The 16775-nt window shown below is 40.9% G+C and overlaps 1 protein-coding gene across 1 annotated transcript in view; it reads right to left on the bottom strand.

The window, feature by feature from the left end:
* adgrd2 (adhesion G protein-coupled receptor D2) overlaps positions 1-16775 on the bottom strand; it is a 57845-nt gene that overhangs the window by 17751 nt on the left and 23319 nt on the right. Inside the window, exons 11-17 of the mRNA XM_063490427.1 lie at positions 11659-11764; positions 11510-11565; positions 11235-11361; positions 10985-11088; positions 10653-10755; positions 7259-7412; positions 702-835 (exon numbers count right to left, since the gene is read on the bottom strand). Of these exons, the coding sequence (XP_063346497.1) occupies positions 702-835; positions 7259-7412; positions 10653-10755; positions 10985-11088; positions 11235-11361; positions 11510-11565; positions 11659-11764 (784 nt within the window). The remainder of the gene's footprint in view (positions 1-701; positions 836-7258; positions 7413-10652; positions 10756-10984; positions 11089-11234; positions 11362-11509; positions 11566-11658; positions 11765-16775) is intronic.

The following is a 16775-nucleotide window of genomic DNA, read 5'->3' on the forward strand; positions in this document are numbered from 1 at the left end:
ACATTTGAGTAGCAGGTTCTTTCCAGCTCCTTGTTGATGCATCGTGATGTCATTTTTGTCTACTCTCCAGTTTGTGTTTGGTTTGGTGACTCTGTGTTTCCCTTCCTGAGCCTGGATCTGTTGAAGTCCGTTAAAAGCGGGTTCTTCCTTCCCACTGTCTCATAGGGAATCATTTGATCTTTTGGATGATAATATTCTCTTCTAATATTGCAGTGTTTTAACCTTATAATATGAAGTGATTGAAACGAATGGGAACTGCTACGTAACACATTTAAATGTTCTTAAAAAAACATAAAAAACACCATAAAAACACATACATAAGACACGCAAAGTGTAAAGTCTCTTCATCAGGTTATGAGTGGCTACGAATAAAAATGTTATTTTTTGTAAACTTTCTTTTCAATCTCACACAATTTTTCACACATCACTTAAACCTTCTACTGTTAAAACTGTGTTAGTAACAATAGATGATCTCTAAGTTTTTAGTATAAGGATAGTTAATTATCCGGTTACTGTTGGGGCTTAATTATGGCAACAGCATTCTGTCAGATTATGTCTACAGACACAGATTTATTACATCATCTATAAACTTTCATGAAATGGAACAAAATGTGCGACATGAAATTTTGTTTGCTTGGCCAATAAAGATACTGAATAGAATGAAAATCAAGGACAAATACAGCAAAAATAAGATTACATACTGTCAAGACAAATATCACAGGTCCCACAAAGGCCCAGATTGTGTCGGTCTTCACATTGAGCCAGCAATGATCGTCTGCTTTGTATTTGTCCATGGATATCACCAGTGTTACTCCAACAACCAGAACAGGCACACCTGAAAACAGTTTAATAACAGAACAGTTACATATCAAATAATACTATGTGTTATATTATCATATTATTATAGTTCTATATTTTTACTTCATTTACAGTGTTTTGTGCTTATTAAATTGGTTTTTGGATTTTTGTCTCAGTTTGGTGTGGTATATTATATTATTAGTATGTTAGTGTTCGGTTTTTAAATACATCATTTTTATTATAATGTGTGCATTTTTCAAGGAAATTTTATAAGAAGTTATAAAAGACACAACAGACGTCATGTCTCATCCTCAATATGCGCCAACGCTCTCTCACGCCAGTTCTTTAAACAAAGACCAAATCCAAAGATATTTCTTCTAACTTTAAATTATTTACTTTTCTAATTCCACAATATGAAAGTTTTGTTTCTAAAGTTCTATTTTTATTTGTAGTTTTTAGTTTATTGTGCTGAACTATACCAGCCTTGCTGTGCTGGTGTCACAACAACAAAGGCAGAGGCGACACGTTTAAAGACACGTTGCTTCAACAGAGGAGCGCTATGAAGCCTGTCCCACTGAATGTCTCATCTGAAGGGTAACACTCTGCACATCTGCATGGAGAGATGAGAGGAACACCTGAAAACTGTTTGTGCTTCACTTCAAAACACTATGACAAAACACGCAGACTTACAGATGGATCTGGGAATTTTGAAAGTCAGGCACAGCTGCAGGAAACTTGTTTTGTTTGGTTTGTTTGGCTATTTAGTAGGAATCATGTCTAGAATATAGAAAGAGTTCATCTGCAATTTTGACTGATTAACTACTGTAAGCATGTGTAACATGTGGCTTTAGAAAACATCAGGGCTCGCCATCATTCTGCTTTTTGCAGATGATGTGATTCTGTTGGCTTCATCGGGTAATGACCTCCAGCTCACACTGGAACGGATCGCAGCCAAGTGTGAAGCTGTGGGAATGAGAATCAGCACCTCCATATCTGAGGCCATAGTCCTCAGGGTGGAGTGCCCACTCCAGGTCAGGGACAAGTTCCTGCCCCAAGTGGAAGAGTTTAAGTATCTCGGGGTCTGAGTGACGAGAGAAGGGGCCAGGAGATCGACAGATGGATTGGTGCTGTGGCTGAAGTGATGCGGACGCTGTACCGGTCCGTCATGGTGAAGACAGAGCTGAGTGTAAAGGCAAAGCTCTCAATTTACCCGTTGATCTACGTCCCTACCCTCACCTATGGTTGTGAGCTGTGGTTAGTGACTGAAAGAACAAGATCACGGATACAGGTGGTGGAAATGGGCTTCCTCCGAAGGGTGGCTGGCCTCTCCCTTAGAGATGAGAAGTTTGGCCATCCGGGAGGGGCTCAGAGTAGAGCCGCTGCTCCTCCACATCGAAAGGAGCCAGCTGATGTGGTTCGGGCATCTGCCAAGGATGCCTCCAGTGTGAGGTGTTCTGGGCATGTCTCACCGGGAGGTGACTCCGGGGCAGACCCACGACACGCTGGAGAGATTATGTCTGTCGGCTGGCCTGAGAACGCCTTGGTGTTCCCTCGGACAAGCTGGAGGAGGTGGCTGGGGAGAGGGAGGTCTGGGCTTCTCTGCTTAGGCTGCTGCCCCGCGACCCAGATGGATGTTCTCTATATCAGGGGTCTCCAATTCCAGGCCTCGAGGGCCGGTGTCCTGCAGGTTTTAGATGTGTCCTTGGTCCAACACAGCTGATTTAAATGGCTACATGACCTCCTCAACATGTCTTGAAGTTCTCCAGAGGCCTGGTAATGAACTAATCATGTGACTCAGGTGTGTTGACCCACGGTTATATCTAAAATCTGCAGGACACCGGCCCTCGAGGCCTGGAGTTGGAGACCCCTGCTCTATATGTTTGGTGTCAATCATACTGTTTATCTTGGAATGATAAGATTATCAGTGCTGAAAGGACTAACAGGCATGTTTTTATTATTACAAGACTGGTATGAAATTGTGAGTTAATTTTTTTTTACAAAGGTCAGATTTTTGTTGTATCCTTCAATTGAAACTACAATCAGATGATGATCAAGTGGATTTCACTCAGATCCTTGATCAACCTGCAACCTGTTAGAGAAATGTTTGTGCTTCAAGATTTGAACTGAAGACTGCTGACAAAGGTAATAGTAGTAAACATGCATTAGATATCAGATTGTTATTCTGAACCCAAAGGTCTCCTCAGTGTCATCTCATTGTTAAAGTAAAGGTTTACAAGTGGGCCAGGACCCTGAGCTCTGAAAACTTTGTGGAAACTTGTGTTGGTTCCAAAATCAGAAAAGAACTGTGGATCTACTGAACACCATCAGTAGATCCAAGACAGAAACCACCTTTGCTAATAAAGGATGACTTTACTTCCTAAATAGAAATCGCAAGACTCAATCAGCAAAAGTCCTGTTAGTAGAAGGCTGTGCTAGATTTAGAGGACAAGTGACATTGTTAAAAGGAAAAGAGTACTCCAAGTCCAGTTTTAAAAAAATTGCATATTAAATGGGAACTCATTTATATAATGTGCGTTGCACATCTTTCACAGTTCCTTCCCTGGCCACCAGTACCAGGCAACTGAGACTGCCAAGCTACAGATCAAAACACAGTTTGTTTGTTGGATGACTTCTGTGTTGTAATGGTATCTAGTGACAGCAGACATGAGCACATGTTTGAAAGGAATGAAAGTTGGACTAAGAAACATAAGCAGAACTACTTAGTGGCCAATATGTGCTACAGTGACTTCTACATTTTACACTTTTAATGTAGCAGCATCTTCTCTAGACTTTGTTCCCAAGAAGTCAAAGACAAGTAAAGCTAGTTAACTCAGTCTTCCTCACAATCATTGTCTTATTCTTGTAGCAGTTGAACTACGTAATGTAGCTTTATAAGTGACCTTGTCAGGGATTTGTGAACACACAGAAACAATAAACGTGTACTCTCTCTTTGGTTAGATTATACACTCAGAAAAATGAAATTTGGTGGTTGTTACATGTACAAGATTCAAACTTGTAATTTGAACTAAATAATTTCATGTTTCTATGGTGAACGTAATTACATCATGTAGCATCTGCATGAAATTCAGCAACTTAATTTGTTCTTGTTGAGATGACGTGATACAATCTAGTGAGAGTGGTTAGTTGCTGGACTCACGGAATTCACAAGATCGCATGAGATTTCAAGCTGCAGGAAAATCACTAGAGTTTTAAGAGGCAGACAACTACACACACACCATGTATGCTATCGCTATTTATTGTGGTTCAACCTGTCAAGGACAAAAACACACAGAAAATTCTGCATCAAGCCTTAAAATCATAGCTTTCCTAGTTTTGTTAAGCCTGGGCTGACAGCTTGGTGGTGTGATGGTTAGTGCTGTTGCCTCACAGCAGGAAGGTCCTGGGTTCAAATCCACAATCTGGCTGGTTTGCAGTGCGTAATTAGAGTTAGGTTAATTGGTGATTCTAAGTTACCTATGAATGTAAGTGCAAATGGTTGTTTGTCTCTATAAAATCATCAACCCCCATATTGGTTCATTAAGCAAGACTAGCAGTAATTGCCTTGATTAACAAAGTACTTGTTCAAACAACAAGATTTCATTGTGTTTTCCTAAAGTTTTTAAGGAGAGCCAACCAAACCAAAACTAACGGGCTGTTTAAAGTACACGACCATTCTTGTTGTATTTATGCTGCTAAATGTTGTTTATGCTACACTGAGCCTACTCAACAAAGTGAACACTCAAAATGTGTCCTTTCTTTACTTTCATTAAGGCCACTTTGGTGAATATTAGTGATGTGTCGTGCACAAAAGCATCGGCTCTTTGTAGTGAGTCAGAAGAGCCGGCTCCCCACTTTTTTTAACCTCCTAAGACCCGAACTCTTTCATGGCATGCTTTTTAAATTTGTCTTTGCTATTTGGGCTGATTGGGACCTGATGAATGTAAAAACAAAGAATTACGTGATTTTTTTTTTTTTTACCTGATTTTCGTTTCTGAGAAAAATGAGATCCACATATGAGGACATTCGCTTTAAATTTTGATAGAACAGTGGCAGTATAATGTCCTCATAAGTGGATATCAGGCCCTTTTAGAGAAAAATTTAGTATTTTGGTCTAGACAGCCCTAAAATGTGATGTCCACATATGTGGATGCCAGGTCCTAGGAGGTTAAAGGAGGATTTTTTGTGTTGCCACAGTATTTAACTGTCTTCCCACATACATCACACACAGCATCATTTCTATACTGAACGTAAACGCAGTTATGATCTGTGTTTTGTGTGTTTTGTGGTCTAATGTTTTGTGCCTCGGGTTTCTCACTGGCTCCCACTCTTGCGGAGGCGTAGCACGCACATGAATGAGAGGCGGAAGGCGATTGTAGTTCCTATTAACTAGTGATGGGATTTCCGGCTCTTTGTAGAGAGCCGGCTCCCAACCGGCTCTTCAGGTTGTTTTGTTGCTTTAATTAATTTATTATTAACAATAATATAAAATTATGCACAGGAATTACTAATGTAAAAAAAAACGTGGTTTTATTTATATATGTTTATATATAAATATATACGGTGGCCCCTAGAGACAAAGCACGTACAAACACATTTCTAGCGTTAACTGAACTTCCAAAACAGAGCTACCTAGATCACTTAAATTACACAATTGAAAGCATATGTGTATTGTTTGTGTATTTACACACAAGCACTCATATATATTGAAATAATTTTAAAAAAAGTTCATTTACCTGTTACTACCACACACCAAATCTGGTCGTTGGTACTTGCTGGCTTGTGTAGCCACTAGGTAACAAAAGCTCAACACTGTGCCTAGCATCCTGGAGCACTTCTGCTGTCTTTTGAACGTGCTTCTCAGTTTGTACGTGCTTTGGAGTTTTTACGTGCTTTGGGGTTTGTACGTGCTTTGTCTCTAGGGGCCACCGTAAATATACTTTTATTTATTCACTCCACATAAAATGTAATAAATAAATCATATAATACAAAAACCAACTATTTACATTTCAACTTTTAACTATTTAAATTTTCAGCTTTTTCCTTTTAAACAAATTTAAAGTGAAACAACACAAAACACTGCAAAACACAACACAATTAAATATAAATTAAAATATGAAAACAAAAAGAAGATGCACATTCTCTGTCATATGGACCTGCATGAATAAACTTACTGAATCCTTTATCATCTGCAACTGAAAATAGTTGTGGATGATTACTATACCTTTCTAATGTGAGGTTGTTGTCCCTGGCTCTCTTTCTCTCTCTCTCCCTCCCGCTCTGTTCCTGTGCTACTGCCAGTGTAACTACCGCCCCTCCCCCCTCTGCTCAGCGCACAGCACAAGGCTCGCGTGCGGAGTGAAGCGGAAAAAAAGAGCGAGAGAGAGAGGGTGAGAGGAAGAAAAAAAACCCCACGGCTCGCGATAAGGAGCCGGCTCGCATCGTTCACTTCAAAGAGTCGGCTCTAAGAGCCGTTTCGTTCGCGAACGACACATCACTACTATTAACAGGGCATTTCCAACTATCCCGCTAATTGCCGAGTTTACTTTTGTCTGGATGTCATATTTACGATTAAAAACAAATTTAATCAAATTAGATATTTACATTTTCATATAAGAATTGATCCTGAAACATGAAACACTGGTAACGGAAGTATAAATATATCAGGATCGCTCCTCACGTCACTACCCCTCAGTCAGTGAGTGAGATGAGGACAGCGGTGAGGAGGAGAGTGTGATTGCATCGCAGAAACACATACATATAACTGACACCAGTAAATGAAGCAGCATCTGGCTGCAGTTTAAAGAAGCAGATACTAAGAGGAGAAATCACATCAGCCCATCCAAGCTGAGCCATCTGAGTTTTCTGAATGTCAGCCTGCACCGAGGACAGACTGCTGAGTTTGTTCTGTTTCTGTTCTGTGGATTTGTAAGAATCCTGCTTTTGTAACAGAACAAATACACAAAATTAGGCAATTATAAGGCTTCTCATAAAAACGCTAAATGCAAAAGGGTTTATCAACACACAAAGCATTCATATTTGCCGAATAAAGCTAAAATATGAGGCTACAGATGATAACAAATTAAGAGCCATTTGGGAGCCACAAGAGCCGGCTCTTCTTTGGGAGTCATGCCACAAGAGCCGGCTCTCTGAAAAGAGCCAAACTTCCCATTACTAGTAAATATTTGAAGATTTAGGAAGATGAAGAGTCTTTCTGCAATTATCAGGAGTTTATTTGAAAATTAACTGTTATAAAGTTTTGTGATATTGTAAAGTTGATTTGAAAAGATTTTATTTAAAGATGATGAAATGGAATTAATCCTTGTTGGACTTCTTACCACTATAAAATGGTGACACTCTGAGTTTCTACTCTGATATTAAGTTTTTAGAATGAATGTTTCTTTCTGAATGTCATAAACCAGACTGAAACTTGACAAGCTACTTCAGTGAGATTAGAGTTTACCCCAGCCAATGACATAGTAGACTTTCATCCTGCGGTCCTCGCTGACATTGACAGACACGACTTTACTCCACAGTAGCAAGCCCTCCACCAGCATCCAGGAAAAAGAAGCCATGAATAAGAGATGAAGTAGTGCAGTCACCAGGAAGCATGCTGTCTGCAGGATTTAAGGAATACAAAAGCAAAGGTGAGCTGTGAGCTGAGCTGCATTGTTAGTTACCTCCCTGAATCATGGATGAAAGCGATTTTGATGTCGGTCATGTCTTTGGAGATTTTCATAAAACATAGAAATTAATTACTGGTTAATGGTTATACTTAAAAATTATGCTGATGACACATGGCTGTATATTTCTGCTATGCTCAGACTACTCACAGCGTGAAGTCATAACATGCACTTATATCATTTACTGCAGTGCACTTTCTCTCAGTCTTTTTCTGAGTCACTGATCAGATTATAAATAGATCCAGGCAGATCCAGGTAGTAATAAACTGGCCCGCACATATGATCTTGAAGCAGCTCCAGCACTTCCCTTCATATCTTTGGAAAACTTGCCCTGCCTAACTAACCTGACCTAACCTGACTAACCTTTTGCAAGACTGTATACCAGTGGAATGACGTGGTGGTGAAAGCCTTGACAACCCTCAAAGAATCGTTTGCTGCAGCAGCAGTACTCATTCAGCCCAACACGACTCAGCAATTCATTGCAGAGGCAGATGCTTCGGATCAGATACCGGGGATGCTTCAGATATCCTCTCTCAAAGTAAAGAAGGAAAAATCCATCCATGGGCTTTCTTTTCTCAACGCCTTTCCCCCACAGAACTGGAAGTTGCTGGCAGTGGCAATGGCTTTGGAGGAATGACGCCACTGACTGGAGGGAGCCGAGCATCCATTTATCATCTGGACTGACTGAAAAACCTTGCTTATCTCAAAGTGGCCAAACATCTGAATTCCCACGTAGGCCCTTTTCTTGGCGTGCTTTAACTGTGTTTTTACTCACAGACCCATCTCTTGGAACGCCAGACCCGATGCCCTTTTCCGTCAGTTCTTGCCCTTGGATGTATTAAATTCAGTTCTTTTGAATTCTTTTGACGGCAGAAAAAGACTGGACTCAGAGTGCTCAGTCTCAAAAAATAATCTTTATTTTACATTTACGGAAATGGAGGCCTGAACACATGAAGACACAAGCTCAGGTCTGAAAGCAGTAGCAGCCAGCATGGTTATATAGTTCTGCTACGTCACATATAGTTTCGATAAAAACAACTCTGGAGTACACTTCTGCTTAGTTTCACTTTCTGTCTGGATGCTTCCTGTTCTCTGCAAAAGCATGCAGTTTCCTGTCAGTACTTTTGGCTCAGACTCTACTCAGAGTTGGCCCTTTTAGACTAGAAGCAAACTATATTAAAAACAAGTAACAATAAGCACTAAATAAGCACTAACAATATATTTATTTTGTGACAGTTTCCCCCTTTTCGTGTTTCCTAAGAAACACGACATAATTCCTGATTTATCCCATTAAGTTTACTTGCATGTGAAAAAAGCTAAGGTATAACAAAAAATCATGGCAAAAATAAAACCTTTCAATTGCCCAAGCATGTATCTCATCCGTCCCCTCAACGGCATGTATATTTTCAATGTTCCCTTATTATTATGGCATAATTACTTCTATCCACAACAAATAAATCAAACAAATAAATCAAGCTCTTAGACAGCACCTCCTCCGCAGAGGAGACCACTATATTATCTCCGCCTGTATCGCTGGGTTTCTGATGTGGGAGAACGAGTCCCAGGTTCCCTGATCCAGGTAACGACCCATCCTCAGTTTGATCCCAGGCCATCCATTGGTGGCATACGGCCAGGTTCACGTGCTATCCAGACTTGGACTGCATGATAATTTTCCTGCAATGTTTGTTTTGGTGGCCTTCCCTCAAGAAGGATGACCGGGAGTATGTGTCAGCTTGTCAGGTGTGTGTCCAAAGTAAGGCTTCCAGTTCCATGCCCGCAGGATTCCTCTGACCTCTTCCTACTGGGCGCCAGAGGACCAAGCCTGCCTGGGCAGCAGCATTGGTCCCACATGTCCCTGGACTTCATCACCGGCCTTCCTCCTTCAGCAGGTAACATAATTATCCTCACTACTGTTGACCACTTTTCTAAACAAGCCCATTTTATCACCCAAAGTGCCATCCGCACTGGAGATGGCCCAGCTAATGACTGATGATGGGCTCCAGCTGCACGGGATCCTGGTGGACATCGTGTCAGACTGTGGCTCTCAGTTTGCCTCGCAGTTGAGGAAAGAGTTCTGCTCCACACTGGGAGCCCAGATTTCACCCAGAGACTAATGGTCAGGTGCAGAGGACAAATCAGGAGCTGCAGGCCTCTCTTCAATAAGTTCCACCTGGGAACTCCAGGTTGGCCTGGGTCGAGTATGCGCATAACTCCCTGACATCCTCAGCGACTGGGCTCCCGCTATTGTTAGGCTATCAGTGATTCTTGTTGCCCTCTGTGGAAGGTGAGTGTTTGGTACCACCTGTTTAACACCATCTCGGCAGGTGCTGGCATTTCAGGAGGGCGACACAAACAGCCCTGCTCTGGACAAAAGAGCAGAATAAACAATGTGCAGATCGCGGTAGGACACTTGAACCTCGTTACTCCCCTGGTCAAAAGGTTTGGCTTTCCAGCAAGCGTGTTCTGTTACAGACTGAATCCCGCAAACTCTCTCCTAATTACATCGGAACATTTGAGATCGACTTTCTAATGAACCCTGTCACTGTTTGTTTGTAGCAGTCGTGGAACATGTGCATCCATGTTCCATGTCTCTCAGCTCAAGCTCACCGTTTCCAGCCACTGTAAATAAGTTCACCAAACTTCATTCTGAGTCTGCGTTTGAGTCTTGACTCTTTTAGACTATGACATAGAAGGAATACAAATAAGCTCACAAACTGAAACATAACCACATGAGAAACATCATTTTATTCATTTAAATATGAAATGTAGTGAAAAAAATCATAGTTATTTGCATATTCTTCACACTTAAATGTTTCAGATAAAGCAATTATCTATAAACAACTAATAATAAATTATCAATTTATTAAGAGCAAAAAGCTTTTTACAGAATCCACATTCTGATAGCGTAGGATTAGGATCAACACTGATGCTGATATCGCTCTAAATGACCTATAAAAATTCAGATATTTTCCACTTGGGTGTCAAAACAGGATTTTTCTTTGTTTTTAAATGGTGGATATTCATTTGCTCTACCTTAAACCCCAGCTGGGCTTGCCAGTAAATATTAAGAACATAAAGTTACAAAGTTCTCAGGATTTAGAAATTGCTTGATTTAATTTCATGTATTTTTATTTTTAAAACACTTGAAGAGTTCAATTATATGCAAAGACTCACCTCATTTTCAGAAGCCCAACTGCTGCACATCAACAGCAGCTCAGCCACTCCCAGAGCAACTATAAGGTTCTTATGGACAGTTGTACGGTCTGATTTAGGGACACTGTACAAACACACACACACAAGAACACACAGTATACATATGTGAGCAAAGCTCTTGCAGCAGTTCTCAGGATTAAAAAAGTTTTACTGCGATGCTGTTCACACATCTACAGAGCACAATGTTCTGCTTTTTTCCTCTCCATTTATTGATGGGAATCTAGCAGGGTTATATGAAATGCTTTTCACCCTTGATGCTTTACAGAGTGTACTCTGTGACGTTTGTGACTCACCCCACGGAGATGAAGAGGATGAAGGTGAAGAGGAGGCCACACAGAGACACTCCACAGCCAATGAACGTCAGCACCTGCAGAGCTTTTTCATTCTCTGAGCTCCTCTGACACAGTAACACACATTTACACAAACACACACACACACGCACACACACAGAGCAAATGTTGTATTAATAGCTCATAGTGAAGATGAAAGCACAAATAAAATCCATAGTAACATAGCCGTGATAACTGAGTAGAGGAATATTACCTGGGCTTCATACACCTGCAGCAGTAATGCAAAATTGGTGGTGTGGTTGCAGTAGCACACAGTATATCCATACTGTTTGGACACTATTTCACAGCCCTTGGTATTCCACCACCCACCAGCTTCTGGGCTAATAAGACACAATTTATTCAACAAACACAATTTACATATGTACATCCCCATTTTTGATGGAAAAATTACATTTATTCTGGTTTTATAGGGAATTTAAAGAAATTCAAAATACAAATCCTTAAAAAAAACCCTGTATTTTTACTTACGTTAGATTAAAATCCCAGAAGGCACACACTGGATCATACACAGTACCATCTGGATTCTGTTGCAAATGTAGAACATATGAGCAATATGAATATAGTTATAAAAATGGTAGATATGTACAGTTAGGAGAAAATAGAGAGATTTTGTTAACCTGTACTCTATGTTGGAGCTGGAAGCGAACTGCCATGCTAACTGGTTGGTCATCTCCCAGTACTGTGGTAGAAATGACTGAAGAACCCAAGATGGTGCCTAAATACCTGGTTTAGCACAAAAGATTGTAAATTCTCACAGTGAAAGCACACAAGGTAGAACCAAGTATAAAGAACAGGAAAACAAAACCTTTTATCTGAAAAAAATACTGATGAATCTTTGTACGTTTGTAAGGTTTTTACCTTTCAAGATAAAGCTACTGTTGTTGTGATTTGGCGCTGTACAAAAAAAAACTGAATTAAATAACCTGAGGATGAAATTTCAACAGTACAGTATGTAGAAATGTTGCCATGTTCTGTCAGTTACTCTGGGAATGTTACTGTTGAAATGCTTCTGAATGCAGCGCATTTTTAAAATAAAAGTGTATCATATATTATTATACAGATTATTTCATATAGATTTTCTGCACTTTTGCAATGCATTTAAGCAGATAAGGACTCTTTTTTTGGAGCCTTTTCTGGTCTTGTTAACTATAAAGAGAGAGCTACACCTTTTAATATTATGTTTTTTCTGTTTTTGACTATCATGACTATTTACATTTTAGATTCTAACTGAAGGCATCAAAACTATGAATGAACACATATGTATGTATTAAACAAAAAGTGTGAAATAACATGAAAAAACATGTTTTATATTTTAGACTTCAAAATAGCCACCCTGTTGCTTTGACTACTGCTTTGCACACTCTCGGCATTCTCTCGATGAGCTTCGTGAGGTCATCTCCTGAAATGGTTTCCAACAGTCTTGAAGGAGTTTCCAGAGATGCTGAGCACTTGTCGGTCCTTTTGCCTTCACTCTGCGGTCCATCTCATCCCAAACCATTTCCACTGGAATTAGGTCAGGTGACTGTGGAGGCCAGGCTATGTGGCGCAGCACTCCATCACTCTTGTTCTTGGTCAGGATGCTGTGGTAGCTATGATGGTTCAGTGTGCCTTCAATGTTGAAGGCACAGTTGTCAACAGTGTCACCAGCAAAGCACCATCATAACAACAATCCTCCTCCTCCATGCTTCACCTGTGGGAACCATGCATGTAGAGACCATCCATTTCCCCGTTTCTGTGTTGCACAAAGTCATAGCAGGTGGAACCAAAGAGCTCAAATTTGGACTCATCAGACCAAAGCACAGATTTCCACTGGTCTAATGTCCATTTCTCGTGTTTCTTGGCCCAAACAAATCTCTTCTGCTTTTTACTTTTGCTTAGTCGTGGTTTCTTAGCAGCTATTTGTCCATAAAGGTGCTCTGAAAAGTTGATGTAGAGATGATTTAGAGATGTGTCTGCTACTGGAGCTCTGTGTGGCATCCATCTGGGCTCTAATCTGAGCTGCTGTTAACTTGTGATTTCTGAGGCTGGTGACTCGGAAGAATGTATCCTCAGCAGCAGAGGGGTCTTCCTTTCCTGGGGCGGTCCTCATGTGAGACAGTTTCATCATAGCGCTAATGGCTTTTGGGGATATATTCAAAGTTTTAGCAATTTTCCGACTGACTGACCTTCAGTTCTTAAAGTAATGATGGACCGTCATTTCTTTTTACGTAGCTGATTGGTTCTTGCGCAGCGCTGTCAACAAATCTGGTGCTACTAATTCCTACAGATGTTCCAACTTTCTGGATTACTTCCCCCTCTGTCTGCATAAAAGCAGTGTTGGAACACACCATGAGGGTACCATACCCTCATGAGCATCAGTTGAACAGTATTGTAACACAGTAACACAGAAATGTAGGTCTGTCCTACAGAGAAATTTCAAAGAAAATCAAGGTGTCAGTGAGCACAGTTTCCCTCACCATCAAAAGGCTCTCAGAAACAAAGACACAACTGAATCAGAGGACAAGTTTCTGAGAGTTAACAGTTTGTGTAAAGCGGTTAACAGGATAACAGCTTCAAGCACAGCTTAATAGTGGTCGTAGTAAGCAAGTCTCAGTTTCAACTGTGAAGAGAAGACTTCGAGCTGCCATCGCTAAGATGTCAGAATAAGACAAAGAGGCTTACCTGGGCCATGAAACACCACCACTGGACTACTGAAGACTGGAAGAAGGTATTATGAACTGAAACTAAATGTGAAATCTTCGGTTTATCACGCAGGATCTTTGAATGCCTTGGAGTAGGCGAAAGGATGGTTCCAATGGTTGGTTCAAATCTAAAGACCTGCCTATTTTTCAAGGCCTTCGGACCTCTCTGACACCGCTTTTATTCTGTTTTAGCTATTCTGGTTCACATTTATGGGAACTTCTGCAGCAGATATGGCAAGAACTTTCTGAAGAGTATTTGATTTGTGTTATAGAAAGAATGCCACGGGTGTGTTGAGCTGTCATATCTGCCAAAGGTGGCTACTTTGATGAGTTTAGAATACATTTTGGTCTATAAATTAATTCCATGATTTCTTTTTTAAACTCTAATTGCTTATTTATACGATGATTTCCTTTCAGCCTGCAATGAGACATTAAACTGCATAATTTTCATTTAAAAAATGGAAAAATTGGGGTGTCCTAAAACTTTTGACTGGTAGTGTATACATGTGGGTCCTGTGCAGTGTCTTTGTAGTTCCTATGAGTGCCTGATTCCACAGCTACCACTGTTGCATTTAGCTTCCACATCTTCTCTAGCTCCGCTTGCTCCTCGAGCTTCTTGTGTTTCTTTTTCCTGATATTGCCATCACTTGGTAAAGCTTGATCTACTACTATGGGGTTCCTCAGATTGTCCACTACTACTATGTCTGGTTAGCCATCAGCAGTTTATCTATCTGTATCTGGAAGTCCCACAGGATCCTAGCTTGGTCATTCTCAACCACCTTTGGGGGCATGTGTCATTTAGACCATGGGACTTCCAGGCCATAGTTGTCACTGTTCCTGTATAATATGCCAGTAACTTCATTATGGTGTTCCACATGTGCCCTGCCTGCTAGAATCTTGCAAAGTGTGGCACCAGGGTGCAGGGGAGGCATTCCCCCCCCCCCCATCCCCTCTGTCCCCTTCTGGCCACCTGTGCCTCAATTTTATTCCACAACTTAGACATCCACATTACTCACACTCTCATATCACATACATATAGGACCTTGGGGGGGGGCACGCTACACGGCATCCAGAAGACCACCTCTCAATTTTAAATACACGTATACATTGAGGGTTCTCGGGAGGGGCTATACGCTAACCTACTGCTCTCTGGCAGGTAGCTCCATGCCCTCCTGGGTTTTAAATGCACCTTAGAACACACATACATCAACACTACATATGAGCGGGCGGAGGGAGGTTTGGAGCCTTCACACCCCCGTTCTCTGTTGCCCGTTGGGGCGGGGGGGCTGGGAGGAGGAGCTGGTCGTCCGATTGGGGTCTGGAATGTGGGGCCTCCCTGCTGCTGCGGAGTCTGGGCGGTCTGCTTCTCTCCACCCCAAGGAAAAGGGTAACACTACCTGGGTCTGGGTGCAGTTTCCCCCTCCAGGGGCAAGGGTACCTAGACCTGGGGTATAGAGTATGCTTGGGGAGTGTGATTGTGTGTACAGTGTCTATTTATGTCTGTCTCCACGTTGGGTGAGTGCTGAGTATAGTATTTGCATTAGAGATGGACCGATCCGATATTACGTATCGGTATCGGTCCGATACTGACCCAAATTACTGGATCAGATATCAGCGAGAAATAAAAAATGTAATCCGATCCATTAAATATCAAAAAAACACCTCACAAAACTTGCGACATGGCGTAACTCGGCTCATAACCGTAGCATGTTGGAGCAGTGTGTGTCACGTGATAGAGCGGCTACCAAACCAGCGTTTCATCTCCGAGAAAGTTATCCCAAGGAAAAGTAAAGCAAGTGTGTAAGTTCATCTCTTAATGTTTGTAAAGCGTTCCCATGTTAAGCTTAACAACCGATATATGGAGCGACTGCCCCTCACTCCCTACCTTCTGCTGCTACTTCAATCGTGAAACTGCTTAATGATCAGCTGATCGGCTTTTCTGTCGCGAGTCCGTCTCTCTACTTTGTTTTTGGCCCAGTTTGCACCAGAAAGAGGAAACCAGCGGATAAACAACAGCAGCACGTTTAAGCTTGATAAGCTGTTGTTAGAATTTATTTAATATTACTTTCTACTCCAGGATCCTTTTCTACGTAGCTGACGGCTGTAACTGTACAGGGGCGGATCTAGCAAAGTTTAGCCAGGGGGGCCGATAGGGCATCAATAGAGAAAAGGGGCACAAAGACATACTTTTCTTTCTTATTATCATTTAAAATGTCTAGCTTTTAATAAATAATTATCTGAATCTTACACCCAAAGTTTTAATCTGATGTAAAATATATAGTTACTGTATATAGTAACTGTTAAGTCTAATATACCCTAGTAAGCTATAGTACTTTTTCCTTTGGGAAAGTAACATCTGTGAATTCTGCAATTCTGTTGAAGAAAGATGTTGAATCTATTTAATTATTCTTGAAAAATAATTTATTTCTGTGCATTTTATTTCACCCTGCATCAAATTAAAGTTAATTACATCGATTAAGCATCATGAGGTGGAGGGTGGGGGGTGGTTCCCTATTTTTTTTTTTTTTTTTTTTGCTGGAAGTTTGCAACCCTATTAGTTAGGTTGCTTAATATTTCTGCTAAGTACTCTTTAAAATACCAGAATAGGAAGGATGGAGTAGGTTTAAGTTTATTAGATTGATCAGTGTTGCAGAACTATAAAAAATTTTGGGCGTAGTGTATTTTTTTACATACAGGTATAACAGAATAGCTTTAGTGTTGTTGTTTATTTAAACTTGAGTATGAACTTATACAAAATGCAGCAAGATATTAAAAAAACTGTTTTATTGATTAAAAAACACACTATATCGGATTCATATCGGTATCGGGAGATATCCAAATTTATGGTATCGGTATCGGACATAAAAAAGTGGTATCGTGCCATCTCTAATTTGCATATGAGAGCATGAGGGTGGGAATGGATGTTTGGATCTGTGTGTGACTGTTTGTTTGTGTCTATATGTCAGGTTGGGTATCAGACGCCACCTCTCTGGGGACATCTCAGGCCCTTCAAGGTATGGAGGCCTATCTCCCCCCACCACTCCCCCTGCCGG

This window comes from Pelmatolapia mariae, linkage group LG12 (assembly GCF_036321145.2).
Source record: "Pelmatolapia mariae isolate MD_Pm_ZW linkage group LG12, Pm_UMD_F_2, whole genome shotgun sequence".
NCBI classification, from domain to species: domain Eukaryota; kingdom Metazoa; phylum Chordata; class Actinopteri; order Cichliformes; family Cichlidae; genus Pelmatolapia; species Pelmatolapia mariae.